Consider the following 18,378-nt stretch of genomic DNA (forward strand, 5'->3'; position numbering starts at 1 on the left):
TTAGAAAAATTTATTTTTAATTTTTTGGGTACATAGTAGATGTATATATTTATGAGGTAAATGAGATATTTTGATACAGTCATACAATGCATAATAATCACAACAGGGTAAATGCAATAACCATCACCTCAAGCATTTATCATTTCTTTCTGTTATAAACATTCCAATTATATTATTTTAGTTATTTTTAAATGCACAGTAAATTATTGTTCACTGTAGTCACCCTGTTGTTCTATCAGACACTAGATCTTATTCATTCTAACTGTATTTTTGTATCCCTTAACCATACCCACCTCCCTTCCCCTGCCCCAATACTCTTCCTAGCCTCTGGTAACCTTCCTTCTATTCTTTATCTCCATGAGTTCAATCATTTCAATTTTTAGCTCCCACAAGTGAGTGAGAGCATGCAGAGTTTGTTTTTCTGTGCCTGGCTTATTTCATTTAACGTAATGTCCTCCGGTTCCATCTATGTTGTGGTAAATGACAGGATTTCATTCTTTTTTACGGCTGAGTAGTACTCCATTGTGTATATGTACCACATTTTCTTTATCTGTTCATCTGTTGATGGACACTTGGGTTGCTTCCAAATCTTGGCTATTGTAAATAGTGCTGCAATAAACATTAGAGTGCAGATATCTCTTAAATATATGATTTCCTTTCTTTTTGTTATATACCTAGCAGTAGCATTGCTGGATCATATGATAGTTCTATTTTTAGTTTTTTGAGGACCCTCCATACTGTTCTCCATAGTAGTTGTACTAATTTATATTCCCACCGACAGTGTACATGGGTTCCCTTTTCCCCACACCCTCACCAGCATTTATTATTGCCTGTCTTTTGGATAAATCCAAGTAGTTTTATGTGTCATGAACAAAACGTATTATACACATAATGCAAATTAAGTTTTCTGATTTTTAAGTTTATATGCAAATACATCTTAACATCTTATCTATTTTTTAAAAAGAGACTTCACAATGGTTTGCAATAATTACATTTTTATTTCCTGTCAGTGGATTTATGTGTGTTTGAAATGGTTTATATTTTATATGCATTTAGTTTTAATTGAATGGTATATATTTTATATTCATTCATGATGAAGTATTTCTAAGGTAGAAAAGACCTTAAGTTGAACTCTGAAATAGCAAACACATTGTGGACATTTGTGAATTTATGTTACTTTTATATGTTTATTTCTTGACCCTTCCTCCAGAAAGCCTTCCCCTGATGTCCCCTGTCTCCAACCAGGTGGAAAAGTTGCCCCACTTTGGGACACTCATATTACCCTTTCCTGGGCCCATTTATATTACTTCCTTCCACTTTGCTCTTCTTGAGAACAGAGTTTATATAATATTTATCTTTGATCTCCAGTGCCTAACATAGTACTTAGTGAGTGTTGACTACGACTTCATGAAAGCTTAAAATGAAATAGAAGAAGATTATCTTAATGTACTGAAAATGTAAAGCCCATAGTCTGGGCTTTACATGAGCAGGCTGAAGAGCAGGAGACCTTTGTAGCACTTCTGGAGAGGGTTTTGAACAAAGACATAGAAGCTGAGATTAGTGCTTATTCTATACAAAGCACCATTGTGGAGAGACAGGCAGTTAGAGGGGCGCATAAGTTAGAGTTCTCTGTGCACAGATATGCACAGATAACAACATTAGATAGTATTATTAAGTGCCATAAGAGTTTAAACCATACATGGGGTGTTTTGGGAATTCAGAAATTACTTCTAATTTGGATGATTGGGGAGGGCTGTTTGTTTTTGTTTTTCTTTTTTGTCAGAGGTGTAGTGAGTAGTTTTGAAAGATGGATGAGATTTCAAGAAACTGAATGGAGACAAACTGATGACAGCTAAAGGTCTATGTAGTGTGAAGTGGGATATTAGTTTGGGCAGAGAGTTAGGGGCCAGAATTGGGGCCTAATTCCTTAGGAATGTTGATGGAATTTGCACACAATTGTGTTTTGACCACACTGAGATTTATTCCCCTAGGACATTTATCCAGAATACCAGAGGTCAACTAAGATAACTATTTTCAAAACTACACTGTACAGTCTGCCCCTTACTTAGGAGCTAATTATGCAGGCTTATTTTTTTTTTTTTAGCTTTTCATGCTTTTTATTCTTTCTCCTTCCTGTTATCTGCCTATAAATAATTTTTATTTTGATCAGCACCTCCATCAGAGTCAAAATCATGAGTGTCTTGCCTACTTTTCATCAGCTCTACAGTATGAAATTACAGACTTATTATATGAGAAGAAGATCTCTTCCACTGATAGTTAAATTAATTCATTTAATTTAATTTGGACTGTAAAGACATATTCAAATCTACCAGAAAAGTATGGAATGAGTACATTGGTAAAGAAAATGCATATATTTTTAAAACACACTTCAAATCACTTCTAGTAATCCCAGGTACTTGACTATTTATTACATGTTTGTAAGTTCTATGAAGTCACGAATCATGTTTGTCTGCCTCGCTGATCATTGTATCCCTAGTTTACACTTATCATGGAAACATTTAATGAATATTTGATAAATATATTAAGTATACTTGATAGGCTAATTAAAACATTTTTAAACGTACACTTATATATGTATGTAATATATGTGTTACATATAAAATCACTTTCAATAAAGTATAGACATTGTCAAGAATTGTGAAAAGTTAGAGTTTGACCTTATTTGCAAGTCTCATGGATAGAAAACATGAGAATGCTGGATCAGAGATGAAACATAGTTCTTTACCTACAACAGAGTGTCTGCAGATATGCTAGTTCCAAACCCTAAGTCTCTGAGGATGACATGAAGAGGACCAGCTGATGTCTGCACACACAGGGAGTTGTATTATAGTAGAGGACTCTGATTTGGAGGACCTGAATCTTTTATAATGGACAGTAAGCCTGCCTGCCCTTTTCTTTCTAGGGAGACAACTATCTGTCTTCGTTGACTGTTTATTATATATTTATCCTTGAAAAAACAGTCTGGACTGGGTTTGTGGCATGCGCCTGTAATCCCAGTTACTCAGGAGACTGAGGGAGGAGGATCGCTTGAGCCTAGGAGTTCAAGGCCAGCCTGGGCAAACATAGCAAGACTCCATCTCTAAAAAAAAAAAATACATTTTAAATTTTAAGAAAAGAAAAGATAGTCTGGGGAAAAGGCAGGCAATGCCTTTACCTATAAGATATGTGAAAATGTGCTAGACCCATGGAGAACTATTCCCTAGTAGACATATACCCTAAAGGGCCTCTGTAAGGGCATTGCTTTTCATCTAATCAAGGGATCAGCAGCAAACTACAGCCTGTGGGCCAAATCTAGCCCACACCTGTTTTTGTAAATAAAATTTTATTGGAACATAGACACATACACTCATTTACATATTGCTTATATACTACAATAGTCAGAGTCAAGTAGTTGTAGAGTCAAGTAGTTGCAACAGAGACCAGGTGGCAAACAAAGCCTAAAGCATTTGTTCTATAGCCCTTTACAGGCAAAGTTTACTGACCCTAGATCTAGCCTAAATATTTGACATATGAGGAAGCTTTGTAAAATATGCTAAGTTGACTTTTTTCTGGAATATTTAAAAATTTTAAGTTATTCTCTAATCCTTATTGACTTCTTCACAGTTACTGAGAGTTGCCTATCTGTACTATAGTTTTCACATTATCAAGAGTTATTAAGAACCTATTATCTACCTCTGAATGTAAAACTTGAAAATAAATTTTGAAAGAACCAACTATCAATGATTACACCTTTTTAGCTTTAAAACAATCATGTAACAAGTTGTCACAGTGTAAGTGTTTGGTTTATGAGCATTGCTTATTTGTCAGTTTATATTTTTGAAAACCATGACCGTCAAGTAACTGAAATACGGGAGTCAGTATGACAAGGTGAAAAAGCTTCCTGGGCTCTGGAATCTCCAGGAGTCCCGGCTTTGCAACTAATTATCGTTGAGATCCTTGACAGGTTTTTTTAACTTTCTGAGCTTTATTTTCTTGATCTGTAAAATGGATATACTCTTACTAACTTACAGAATTACCATTAAAATTGAATAATGTAAATCTTCACATGTAGTATGCATTTTAAAATATTAGTTCTTTTCCTAAAGTATAAACTTAAAAAAGTAAATCTTATGTATCTCTTCAGAGTTGGAAAGAACTAAAGTAGTTCTTATTCTATCTTCCTAAATTTTTGTGGGTAAGGAAACTAAGGCTTACGTTGGTTAGGTGACTTTAACTCAAGATGACAAAACTAGTTAGCAAGTAAATGTAGAATTAAGCTCTCCCTGATTCCCAAGTATTGTTATTTATAGTAAATGATGTACATTTGACTGCATTTGATACAAATAAGTAAAATATCTGAACAGTTAGAAATGAGACTAAAACATAATATGAGTTTAGAGTTTGTAGTCTCATTAAAAGACACCATAAACTAGTACAGTTGCCCCTGCTCTAAGTTTTAACTCAGAAGTTCTGAGTATATTTTTATTCTTTCTCTTTAAGGAAAAATATTTTCTTGAAAGATGTCATATTACACACCTGCATTTGCTTGAAACCTGGTAGCTTGATAAATCGATAAGATAACTGGGTCATATGTTAAGTTTTTTGAAAAACCAACCCAAACATAGATTCTAATAAAAGAACGTTACACATTTCCTTTTAAAGTCTAAAAAGTATTTCTCAGGGCTCTTAAATTACCATATTCTGATACCAGGGGAAAATAAAATCTGGACTTAGAGTCTTGTTTGTACTTAGAGGGTTTTCCGGACAGGAAGGCAGTCTTGATGCAATGCAGTAAGCCACAATACCAGTGGGGCATTACAGGTGAAAAATCTGCAGCTGTACCCCTTCACCACAGTGTATTACAACTGTATGCTGGAATATTTCCTGTACAAAAATAGGGTTTGGTTAACTTTGTTTCCCAAGAGTAGATCACATTAAAATGTTATAAAATCATGATTTCCTGCATTTGAATACTTGTGGTTTCTCAACTGGTTCCAATAGTATAAGGGTTTTTTTTTTTTTTTTTTTGGTATGACTTCTATTAGTTGAAGATGTATAGAAGCTTTTCTTTTCCTTCTTCAAAATCAACTAAAAAGCAGATACATATAAAAAGAAATAATATTATAAGCTAAAACTTTTGAGATTGCAAGCACATTCATCTTTTATCTCATTAGTAGATTTTTTAAATGATATAGAAACTCAAAATCCAACTTCCGTTACCAGAATACATTTTATTTTTATTTAGTAACTATTGAAAAGTATCTCTACTCAATTTGCATTTGTTTTGAGTGATGAATATGTGTCTCCTCCTGTAAATTATAAATAACTGATTGTAAGAAATACTCTTTATGTTTAAAAGGACAGTTAAGCCCTAACACATTCATAAAGAGAAACCTCCCATTATTGTACAAAGACAAAGCCGGTTTCTTAGCCTATTAAGGTTTTGATGTTCATAATGCTGTCCATTTATCCCTATCTCTAGATAAGGACTGTCTCTTTCAGTCACTGAACATTTCTATTTCATGCCCAGACCTCACTTTCTATTTTTTAACTATCTACTTACTCTCCTCCAGCCATCAATTTAAAACTCTTTCACCTATCTACTTGTCTACTAATTTTCTAGTACTTTTCTCTTTGGGGAATATATTTGGTTTTATCACCATCTTAACATTGTATAAGTGCAGTATATACTTTTACTTTGTTAATGACATAAAATAGCATTCTATAATTGAAATAAGAGTTTCACAACAATTACTCTTTCAAAAGTTACTAATTAGGAGCTTTCAGGGGCAAAAAGCCTCCCCCAACCCCCATGCCCCCACTCCCTGCCACAACACCTAGGGTTGTATGTCAAAAATAATTAGAGGCAATTGATTAGTTTTAAAGTTGCTTGAGGCAGTGGGAACCAGTTGGGGTAAACAATAGGCTAACCAAAATGTTTGAAAGGAAAAACGGGAATGAGATGTCCATGGGGTTTTGAAAAGCTCCAACATATTCCTGGGAAACTACAAGTACATGCTCATAAGTAAGACTGTGCACACCCCCAGGGATGTGTGCCTGCTCAGGGGAGACCTGAGAAGGTCCTGTACTCTCACCTCTGTCTGTCCTTAAAGCTCTGTGCAAGCAGTAAGTGAAGGCTAAGGAGGAGTTGAAGGTGTGCGCCAGAGCGCAAAGAGCCCTTCAGCAAAGAATTGGAGGCTTATTGGTTCCAGACCTTTAGGGAAGTCTGTTTAATCATTAACTGACTACTACACTAACCAAGTGGAGACTTCACTAACCAACTGGAGACTTCACTAATCAAGTGGAGACTTCAGTGGCCACACAATGAAAATTACAAACTTCACAAAATTAGCTCATAAATATTACTAAACAACAACTACAATGTATAGCAAGGATAATAAACCCTGAGGAGGCTGGAGGCCGTGGCTGATGCCTATAATCCCAGCACTTTGGGAGGCCGAGGTGGGCAGATCACCTGAGGTCAGGAGTTCAACACCAGCCTGGCCAACATGGTGAAACCCCATCTCTACTAAAAATACAAAAATTAGCTGGGTGTGGTGGTGCACACCTGTAATCCCAGCTACTCAGGAGGCTGAGGCAGGAGAATTGCTTGAGCCAGGAGGCAGAGGTTGCAGTGAGCCAAGATCGTGCCACTGCCCTCCAGCCTGGGCAACAGAGGGAGACTCCATCTCAAAAATAAATAAATAAATAAATAAATAAACAAATAAGCAAACCCTGGGGAAGAGGAAGGATCTGATTTTTAAAGTTCCCATTGTTTATTTACAATAATATAGTTAATAATGTTATTTATTAATATTATAAAATCCTATATCATTAAAAATGCCATTTTCAAGAAAGTAGTATGAGATGGGCAAAGAAATAAGAAAGTACAGCCTGTATGTGTTAAAAAAGCAATCAATAGAAATTGTCCCTGAGGAAGCCCAGATGTTGGACTTATTAGACAAATACTTGAAATCACCTGTTTTAAATGTAGTCAAAGAACTAAAAAAGGTCATGTCTAAAAAGCTTAAGTATAGGAATCATGTCTCACCAAATATAGAATATTAATAATGAGATTGAAACAATAATGTTTAAAAACAAGTACAAATTCCAGAATTGAAAAGTGTAATAACTGAAATGAAAAATTCACTAGAGGGGCTAAGCAACAAATTTAAGCAGGAAGAAGAATGAATAAGTGAGCTTGAAGTTAGGTCGTTTTGAGATTATTGAGTCTGAAGAACAGAAAATTTTAAAAAATGAAGAAAAATGGACACAGCTTCAGAGATCTGTGACACACCATCAAGTGTACCAATATATGCATAGGGGAAGTCCCAGGAGAGGAGAGAAAAGGGAAGAAAGAATATTTGAAGAATAATGGGCAAACACTTCCCAAATTTGATGACAAACATTTATCTACATCTAAGAAGCTCAATGAACTCTACCTTAAATAAACTCAAAGATATCCACACTTAGACACAAACTGTCAAAAGACAAAGAATATTGAAAGCAACAAAAGAGAAGTAACTCATCACATATAAGGGATATTCTAAGATTAACAGCTGATTTCTCATCAAAAGCCATAGAGACCAGAAGACAGTGAGATGACATATTCAAAGTGCTGAAATAAAAAGACTACTAATGAGAAAAAGCCTGCCAAATGAAGTAACTATAAATGACTGGGATAAGTGGCAAAAATCAAAATGTATTCTCCGTTTATTGCTTCCTAAGAACCCACTTTAAAGAAAGTGGAACTGGAAATTGTAAATGGCACATTATGGGGTCTATCTTATTTAATCTAAAAATTATTAAAGAGCATAGGATTTACAACCAGAAAGTTTGCCACTTACTAAATGTGTAATCTTGAGCAGATTACTTAACTTCACTGAGCCATATTTCACTCATTTGTAACATGGGAATAATATTTTCCTCCCTGAAATAAGGTGTAAGAAACATCTGTAAATTTGTATCTTGTAGAGGGCTATTCAAAGGGTAGTTTCTTCTACCACAGCTGCCATCACTACCTGCTACTATCAAAACACCGATGATGGTAGATATATAGCTGCTCTTCTGCTATAATTACCCAACTTGGCACCCTGGGAAGTCTAGAAATATGGTGGGAAAAGTGATGAAGAGAGTATCCTCTGCTGTAACCAAACTCTAATAACTAAGTCTAGAATGGAAGCTCTGGCTTTGTACTCACTAACCAGACTTACACCGTCAGCTACCCTGTTTTGTCATAGTTGAGCAGACCTGATAGGCTACATCAGTTGCTAGATCTCCCCTCTCTACCTACCAACTCTTTATTAGGCTACATCAGTTGCTAGATCTCCCCTCTCTACCTACCAACTCTTTATTATGCACATATATACAGCCAAGACACTTCCTTTGTTGTTTTGCCTAGGTTGCTTAGTCGGACTGAGTGGAAAAAGGGGTAATGGCCCAGCTTCAGCAGCCCCTGCGCAAAGAAATCCATGAGGACAGATGGGCAGTCATAACCCTGCTAACAGTCTTGGCAGTACTATTAAGTAATAAAAACAAATTAAGTGCCAAAATATTCTTTGTACCAAAAATATTTTTAAATGGCCAACACACATGCAAATCTTCCCAAATTAGCCATCAAATGGAAACAAATTGTGGAATAACATTTTAAATGCAAAAATACATGTGCTCTTACCAACTGGCAGATATACAACCTAAGATATTCATATGCAAAGACCACATATACTTAGAGTACAGTTTATTATGTATGGCTGGCTAATTTTTTAGGTCCTGTCAAATAATGGATAGGAAAACAAAATGTAATAAAAAAATATATAATCCTGACAGTCATTTGAAATGTACCATGTGTTACATGTGGAATGTTTTCCAGTGAAACCAATTTACTTGTTCCCACTTCCCATGACTCAGTACTAGATATTCGGGCTTTCTAAACTATTTTTTTGGCACCAAACTCTTGGAATAGTCATCTTTCCTTCAAGTTATTCAGTACAGGCATTAATAACAAATCCTTAGTTATAGATATTGTAACTAAAGATCATTCACGTCATCTCTTTCAAAACTAAAAGCACATAATAAAGTTATTTTAAATAGATCACACAAAATAGAGCCCAGAGTTATTCCTTGAGAATAATTAATTGCTACCATATGAACTTATAAGAACAATAAGACCACATTAGGTTTTTAGCTTAATTATGTCACCACCAACTAGAGATTAGTTGGGCAATGTCAACTTCTAACTGAAAGACAAGAGAGGATTAGTGAGTTAAGTTAATGCAAAGTTTGTTAAAAATTGGCATGAATGCACAATAATTTGAGTGGAAGTACCAGTATATTAAACAAGATCTTTTTAGAATAAAAGACTGTTAAAGAAGGTAGCATGGTTATTTTTAAGAATACTAGTCTGAGAACGTAGAATAAAAGACTGTTAAAGGAGGTAGCATTGTTATCTTTAAGAATACTAATCTGAGAACACATGGCATGCAAGCCAGGCCTCAAGAAGTAGTAGTAGGTTACCTTTAGAACCACAGCCATTGTCTCTACTCCCCCTAAATCAGGTGTCAGTTCCACCACATGCTTCACTTCCTTGTTTTCTAGTCACCACCCAAACTATAAGATGCATTCCTTCCCGTCTAGATACTGTACCTACTCTTACCAACCTCCCTCTTCCTCAGCCTTCCATGCCCTTCCACTTTGCCCTCTGGATCATCTTCTCCTTGATTAATGAACTCTCCTCTAAACCTCCACCTGTTCTTCCAGCAGTTCTTCTGTGCCATTACTTTGAACAAAATTTTGCTGTCCCCTGGGACCTAGTTCACCATTGCGACCCTCTGATGTGGAGGCTCTCACGTTCTTTTTGTCTCAAGGCCAGGAGGATAAGTGTTCTCCTTGCTCACCAGTGCCACTGGCCTTTACTCTTCTACCCTCTTGTCAAGTCCCCTTGCTTCTCATTTTCTCTAATTATATTCTCCTCATCCCTCTTTGTTGTTGCCATCTACTAACTTTTTGGTCATTCTCTCCCATTCTCACAAGTCCTTACCCCATGGCTGCCAACCTTTTTCTTCACTGCCATAAATTACCCAGCCAAAACCCTACATTGATCTCATATCTCTAGGAATCTTTTCCACTCCATTTAACTACTCACTCCCATGCACAAGCCCTGGATCTTGTCATCATCCACAACTGCTGTGACTCCTAAATCATTATTCCAGCATCTTAAGCTCCCTCACAGTCTTTCATAGCTCTCTGCCCTGCTTATTCAAAAACCCCCACTACAGTTATTCATTAAACTATTCATTAAACTGTAGTTCTCTGATGTCCTCTTTTCATCAGCTCACCATTTTCATATCCTCTTTTAACCAGTTTGCATTCTTAGTTCATCATTTAAAATACCTTCTTACAAATAAGTAACCTAAACTTCATTGCCCTCTGTTTTTCCACTATACACTCCTGACAAAAGGCTAGTGCTGAATGAACTGTAGCTGTGTATCAGCACAGTTAACTCCCTCTTCCAGTCTCCAGAATTGCCAACCCCTTATTCAGTATTTTTGCTGGGATGGCTCATTGGTACCTGCAGCTCAGAATGGCTAAAAATGAACTTCTGATCTCTCCTCCTCTACCCACATATACTACATATCAGTCTTACCCATCCCAGTAAATGACATCAGCATCCATATGGCTGCTCAGGCTAGGAAACTGGGAGTTATTCTTGGCACTTCCCTCTCACTTCTCAGCCAATCAATCAATAAGACTTATTAATTAGTATGTCCCAAGAATCTCTTACATACTACTCTGTTGCCACCAACCATACTCTCAGCTATCAACATTTCTAGCTTAGACCTCCTAATTGGTCTTATTGCATCCACGCTTGCCTCTTTTTTTCTTTTTCTTTTTCTTTTCTTTTCTTTTTTTGTATTATTGTTATTATTTTTGAGACAGAGTCTCACTCTGTCACCCAGGCTGGAGTGCAGTGGCATGATCTCGGCTCACTTCAACCTCCGCCTCCCAGGTTCAAGTGATTCTCCTGCCTCAGCCTCCCAAGTAGGTGGGATTATAGGCGCCCACCACCACACCCGGCTATTTTTTTTATTATTATTATTTTTAGTAGAGACGGGGTTTCATCATCTTGGCGAGGCTGGTCTCGAACTTGTGACCTTGTGATCCACTTGGCTCAGCCTCCCAAAGTGCTGGGATTACAGGCATGAGCCACTATGCCCGGCCACTTGCCTCTTTTTAATCCGTTGTCTATAGTATCCAAAATCTTTGAAAAATACAAATTTGACATCACTTCTTTGCTTTCAGCCCTTCAAAGAAAATAAAGTCAAAAATCCTTAATTTGGCCTAAAAACAATACAGGTTTTATTACCCTTGTTTACAAGTGAGGGAACTGAGGCTCAGAATCATTAAATAGGTTGCCCAAGGTCATAGAGCAGTGATTTAAGTGGTAGGGCCAGGATTTTATCCGAAGTGTGACACCAATGACTTTTTTTTTGTAGGATGGAGAAATAAGATAATGTGAAGATGATGTCTATATGCTTTTAAAAGTAAATTTATGGTTCAATATGTATTTGAATAAAATCTTTAAAATATTATACTCAGTGTTGTTTTTAGGTTTTATTTCGATGTGTTAAGGACAAATAGAGTTAGCCTTTTGTATCCATCAGTTCTACATCCATGGATTCAGCCAACCACCAATCAAAAATATTCAAGAAAAGAAAATTGTGCTTCTACTGCACATTTACAGACTTTTCTTGTCATTATTTCCTAAACAATACAGTGTAACAACTATTTACATAGTATTTACATTGTATGAGGTATCATGAGGAATCTGGAGATGATTTAAAGTATATGGGAGGATGTGCATAGGTTATATGCAAATACTGCAGCATTTTATATCAGGGACTTGAGCATCCATAGATTTTGGTATCTGTAGGTAGTCCCAGAACCAACCCCTCATGGATACTGAAGGATGATTATATATTCTTATAATGGGAAAAAAGAATAAGTACGTGACTTTTATACATGTATTTAAAGGCATACAACTTAAATTTTTAATAGGGGTTTCATTTGGAGTGAATTTATTAATATGCCTTTGTTAACAGAGTAAAATAGGGCACATAAAGGAAAATTCTGACGCATAACTGACATACTTTGGTATGTATCTCCATAGTAATCTATTGTTTTCTGAATTTTCAGAGTGTCTGAGAATATTCCAGCTGAAGTATGTAACTACAGAGCCAGCCTCACACAAGTTGTGAACTAAATAAAGTTTTTCTTTGGCATTCTTCCACATCTCTTACTTTAGGCTCCCACAATTCCTCCTTCCCTAAGCCCCACTGTTGGTGCAGTCCACATTCATTGCCCCTAGGCTACCTAATGGCTTCCCACAGCAGTTCCCATCTTGGACTGCCTTATATTATGTACCTACTCCAACCCTCGCCTTGTACTTAAAAACTTACTGGTGCTTTTTCCTTAAGGTCCTACTCTGCCTTCCAATGTGCCAGCTAATTTTTATAAGCTATTATATATTAATTTTAATGCAGAATTTCAGGAGATGATGCTGGAAACAAGTATTTTTTGCATATTTTCTGTATAACCTCTCCACCAAAAAGATTACATTGAACTTTATATTCCGTTATTTGTATTACCAAAAACAATAGGTATATTAATATGCTTTTTCTTTTGGGTGGATGATAGGCAATTTTATATTCTTTGTTGTACTTGTGTTTATGCAACATTTTATAATAAACACATTCTTTTATTTTTTATTTTTAGTTAGTATGGGTACATAATCATATATATTTATGGTATGGGACACGTAATGTTTTGATACAGACATAGGATAAATAAGATCTGATATTTGATAGCACAGCAAGGTGACTATATCATTAAATTATTAATATGCTTTTTCTCAACTCATTTGCCCTTCCCTTGTCCACTGAGTTTTTGTTTGTTTGCTTGTGGTTTTTTTTTTATTTTTTTGAAACAGGGTCTCCATCTGTTGTCCGGGCTGGGTGCAGTGGCACAATCATGGCTCACTGCGGCCTCAACCTCCTGGGTTCAGGCGATCCTCTGACTTCAGCCTCCTAAGTAACTGGGACCACAAGAACATGCCATCATGCCCAGCTAATTTTTTTTCCTCCTGTAGAGAGACAGGGTCTTACCGAGTTGCCCAGGCTGATTTCAAACTCCTGGGCTCCAGCAATCCTCCTGTCTCCACTTCCCAAAATGCTGGGATTATAGGAATTAACCACTGTGACTGGCCTCCACTGAGATTTTTATATGTCTCTCTAGGGATTTATACTCCAGTTACCATATCTCTTCCACCGCTGGTTGTTATGAGTGTCTTAAACCACAGGGCTGACTCACTGGCAGTCCAGAGAGTAGTTAAGCAATGATATATTCCTTTATCTCTGAAGTCATAGCATATATGGAGGGCCACACTTTTAACAGGTATGTAGCAGAAAATAATATTGAACTGTGGGTACAGTGTTCCTGAACATCCAGATTCATAGTTTATTATTTTCTTCCCAGAAGTCCAACCCATTATTAAGAAATCTAATAATCAGAACTCTTACAACTTACCTGATTCTGGCAACAACATATAAGCTTCCAAAGTGTTCTTTGAGCATGAGAGGGGTAAATAATGGCTAACATTTCTTAAGCTCTTACTATGTGATATTAAATAAAATGCTTTGTCTCATTTAATCTTTATGAAAATTCATGAGGGTAGCTATATTCTTATCCCCCTTTTACACATATGGGAACTTGTGTTAGAAAAATTAATTTAATTTAGGCCTGGCACAGTGGGTCACACCTACAATCCCAGCACTTTGAGAGGCCAAGGTAGGAGGATTGCTTGAGCCCAGGAGTTCGAAACTAGCCTGGGCAACAGAGGGAGACCGTGTCTCTATAAAAAATACAAAAATTAGTCAGGCATGGTGGCACGTGCCTGTGGTCCCAGCTACTTGGGGCTGAAGTGGGAGGATCGCTTGAGCCAGGGATATCAAGGCTTCAGTGAGCTGTGATCACACCACTTCACCCTAGCTTGGGCAACAGAGTGAGACCTTGTCTCAAAAAAAAAAAAAAAAGAAAAGAAAAATTAATTTGCCCAAGAAAAAGTTAATGGAGCTAGGATTTGAATCCCGATAGATCTGATCCAAAGTTCATACTTTCAACTTCTATACTTCTTTGTGGAGAATCTTTAATGTGCCAGAGATGGGTTGAACCACCCAGAATGTGTATATTCATTCATTGATTCACGAATTATTCATTCGTTTATTCAGCAACTCTTTTTGAACATTTGCTGTATTCACTATCCCAGGTGCTGTGAAAATTCAAAGCTTAGCCAAATAGAAATCATTCCCTCAAGGAATGTGTCCACCAGAGAAGATGTCACATACAGAAATAACTATAACATGAAGTATACAGTGATAAGAGCTGTAAAAGACATTCCCATTTTAAAAAAATTATTTGTGTTCAGAAAAGAGAAAGGATTTTTCCATCCGGCGAGGTGAAAAGGCTGAGATAGGTGGTATTCTATTTGGTTATTGATTGATGTGAAGGATTTAGACCTGAGACAGTGAGAAAGTAGGGGGTATAGAGGTATTTCAGGCTGAGAGAGAATATAGGAGCAATAACCCAGAGAAAAGAAGTTAGAGAAAATTATGTCATGGAAAGCAAGAAAAGAGAGAATTTCAAGAAATGGTGGCTAAAAGTTTAATGCCATGGATATGTCACTTATCACTAACCAGAACATGTGCTACTATTTCATCACATTTACCCTCTTCCGCATATCCATTCTCCCCTCTTCCTTACAGCATCTCATCATATATGGATGCTCAAGTCACTGTTAAAAGAAAAGAAACTTAATTATAGGTGGAGGTAACATTTATTTCAACATTTAGTCCTGTTGAAAGATTGAGAATTACTTATTTAGGAAAGAAAGGTTAGGGAGCAATCTGTTCATTAAAGAAGCTTTTTTGAGATCCCATTTTGTCCTCAAAACTGTGTTAGGTGCTAGTAATATTTTTTTAAATAATGTGCCATTTCTGCCCTCAAGGATCTTAGAGTCAACTAAAGGAGACAAACATATAAATAAGTAATTACAAAATATAGTGAGTCCTGTGTTAGAGTAGTGTACTAGGTATAGACATGACACAAGAGAGGCAGTGATCAGTTCTGAGGATGGTAATTAGGGAATGCTTCCAAAAAGGGAAACACATCTGAGCCACTCTTTTATTTTTTAAGACAAATAGGATTAACCCACATGTTCTCATCCTAAACAAAATAATATTTCCTAGATGTCTTTTTGTGTTAATATAGAGAGAGATTCTTTTTTTTTTTTTTTTTTTTTTTTTGAGATGGAGTCTCCCTCTGTTGCCCAGGCTGGAGTGCAGTGGCGCGATCTTGGCTCATGGCAACCTCCACCTCCTGGGTTTAAGCAATTCTCCTGTCTCAGCCTCCTGAATAGCTGGGACTACAGGCACCTGCCACCACGCTTGGCTAATTTTTGTGTTTTTAGTAGATACGGGGTTTCTCACCTTGTTGATCAGGCTGGTCTTGAACTCCTGACCTCAGGTGATCCACCCCTTTGGCCTCCCAAAGTGCTGGGATTTCAGGCGTGAGCCACCACACCTGGCATAGAGATATACTTTATTCATTTTAACAGTTGTGTAGAAATACATCCTATAGATCTGCATGTTACATGTAACCAATCCTCTATTGATGATATTTGACTTGTTTCAACTTTTCTTATTAATAAACACAGTACTGAAGTACATACACATATGTATATACATATATATGTGTGCACACACACTTGTGCTCTGGAATCTCTGTAAAACAAATTCTTAGAACCATACTTCCTAGGGGAAAAAAAAAGTTTTGGCCAGGCGCGGTGGCTCATGCTTGTAATCCCAGCAGTTTGGGAGGCTGAAGCAGGTGGATCACCTGAGGTCAGGAGTTCGAGACCAGCCTGGCCAACATGGCGTAACCCCTTCTCTACTAAAAATACAAAAATTAGCTGGGCGTGATGGTGCATGCCTGTAATCCCAGCTACTCGGGAGGCTGAGGTGGGAGAATTGCTTGAACCCAGGGGCCGAGGTTGCAGTGAGCTGAGATCGTACCACTTCACTCCAGCCTGGGTGAAAAAGCAAAACTCTGTCTAAAAAAAAAAGTTGTTTTTTTCTCATGCTTGTACAGTACTCAGACCGGTCAGTCTTCTTAAACTGAAAGGTTAGTAAATAAAATATTACATTATTGCTTTAATTTGAATCTCTTTGAGTATTGGTGAAGTTGAGTATCTTTTTATCTTTTTGTGTTTACTGGCTGGTTATATTTTTTCTTCTGTGATCTAACTGCTGTCAGGATCTGGGATTTTACCCAGTGCAAGCTAGTAAGTTATCTTGTTAGTGTTTCATGGGTGCTGGCAGAAGGAATAAGACTCCTGGTCAGAAGCAAAGAAGTCTATTGCTTGTGGCATGGCAGGCAGCATGAGCATCATGTTTTCATTGGTTCCCCTTGTTCCCAAGTCCCACAAGCGTGATGCAGAAGCGCCCCCAGGGGGATGCTCTGCTTGCAGTAGACATTTGGCACAGTTGAGGAACTTGTAAAATCTACCTTTTCTCTGTGATTATGTATCATTTTCTCATTGATTTGTAAGAGCTCTCTCCTATCAGAATGAATATTCCTTCACCTGTCATCAAATGTTACCTGTCTTATTCCAGTTTACTTTTTAAAATTTGATTTTATCACGGGTTTCATGCCATACGTACAAAAGTCTACCCTATTATAACATTTTTAAAATATTAACATGTTTCTTCTCTTACACTTTCACTTCTTAGCCTTCAGCAGTTTTATCCTTTTGGAGTTTACTTTTGTGTAAAGAATGATGTAGGGACCCACTTTGGTTTTACTAAAGTGACTAGTTAGTTCTTGCAGCTTCATTTTCCATCTTTCTCCTACTTATTTGGTGTGGCACCTTCATTACTTTTTTTTTTTTTTTTTTTTTTTTTTTTTTTTTTTTTTTTTTGAGGCAGATTCTTGCTCTGTCGCCCAGGCTGGAGTGCAGTCACTGGTGTGACCGCTGCTCACTGCAATCTCTGCCTCCTGGGTTCAAGTAGTTCCCCTGCCTCAGCCTCCCGAGTAGCTGGGATTACAGGTGCACGCCACCACACCTGGCTAACTAATTTTTGTATTTTTAGTAGAGATGGGGTTTCACCACGTTGGCCAGGCTGGTCTCAAACTCCTGACTTCAGGTGATCTGCCCGCCTCGGCCTCCCAAAGTGCTGGGATTACAGGCACAAGCCACCATGCCTGGCTGGCACCTTCATTGCATAGTAAGATTTTGTCTGTACTTAGCCCTTTCTCTGCTATTTTATTCTTTTAATCTATTTGTATGTTACTACACTAGCCTTATCTTTTACTTACTATGGGTTTATAATACATTTAACACCTTGTAGAATTTGTTCTCCATTATTACTTTTAAAATTTTGGCTGTTTTTATATATTATTCTTGAATTGGTCTTTAAAAATAAACAGGATGAATATACAATAATATTAAAACAAATCCTAAACTACTGTCTGTTATAACCTTATTCTCCTCTAAAGGTCTTAATGTTATAATTTTTATAAAGGTTTAATTTGAATTTCAACAAATATAAAAGCATAGTTTCTATTTGCAACTTCTAATTTTTTTTTTATTTTAACATAGGTTCCTTGTAGCTTGGAATACTGGGATGAACTCCAGAAGGTTTTTGTTGCATTTAGAGAATTTAATCTGTCTGAAAGCAAAGTTTGTGAACTGCAGTTGCCGGATATCAATCTCGTGAATGACCAGAAGAAATTAGTATCTTCAGATCTTTGGAGAATTGTCTTGAACAGCAGTCAAAATGGAGCTGATGACCAAAGGTAATTCATTGAAAGATGATATGGTAGCATTACACTGGGAAACAATGATAAGTCATCTTTTCCTATCTAGTGACCCCTCACTTAACTGTATCTCAGCTGTCTAGCAGCTGCATCTCTCTGAACAACAGATGAGAACCACAAAGAAAGACAAAATCTGATGTTTCAAAGTCTGCATACTCAAAATCCTGTGTTTTTACTCATAATACAGCTCTGTGAGCCCTCACTAAGAACCTGTTCCTTAAATATAAAAAGAAAAAAATGGAAAAAAGCAAGTTAAACAAAAAGTCTAGTCATCTTCAACCTCAAAATACAGAGGCATACAGTCATACACACACCTCAATAGAAGCTTAATGACATCATAATCAATATGTGTAATGATTATCCTGGGGCATTAAAAGAAATGTTAAAAAAATTGAATTGTCTCCTTCTAAAAGGTAAATTTTAGGAATATTTTCATCTTAATTGTTTTTT

The 18,378-nt window shown here is 36.7% G+C and overlaps 1 protein-coding gene across 18 annotated transcripts in view; it reads left to right on the forward strand.

Annotated features, from left to right (window-relative positions):
- Positions 1-18,378, forward strand: part of VPS13B (vacuolar protein sorting 13 homolog B) — an 861,798-nt gene that overhangs the window by 733,114 nt on the left and 110,306 nt on the right. For all 18 annotated transcript variants that reach the window (XM_054657406.2, XM_063816458.1, XM_024345440.3 and 15 more), the window contains one exon: positions 17,711-17,907. In XM_054657406.2, the coding sequence (XP_054513381.1) occupies positions 17,711-17,907 (197 nt within the window). The remainder of the gene's footprint in view (positions 1-17,710; positions 17,908-18,378) is intronic.

The sequence above is a fragment of the Pan troglodytes genome, chromosome 7 (assembly GCF_028858775.2).
Source record: "Pan troglodytes isolate AG18354 chromosome 7, NHGRI_mPanTro3-v2.0_pri, whole genome shotgun sequence".
Taxonomy (NCBI): domain Eukaryota; kingdom Metazoa; phylum Chordata; class Mammalia; order Primates; family Hominidae; genus Pan; species Pan troglodytes.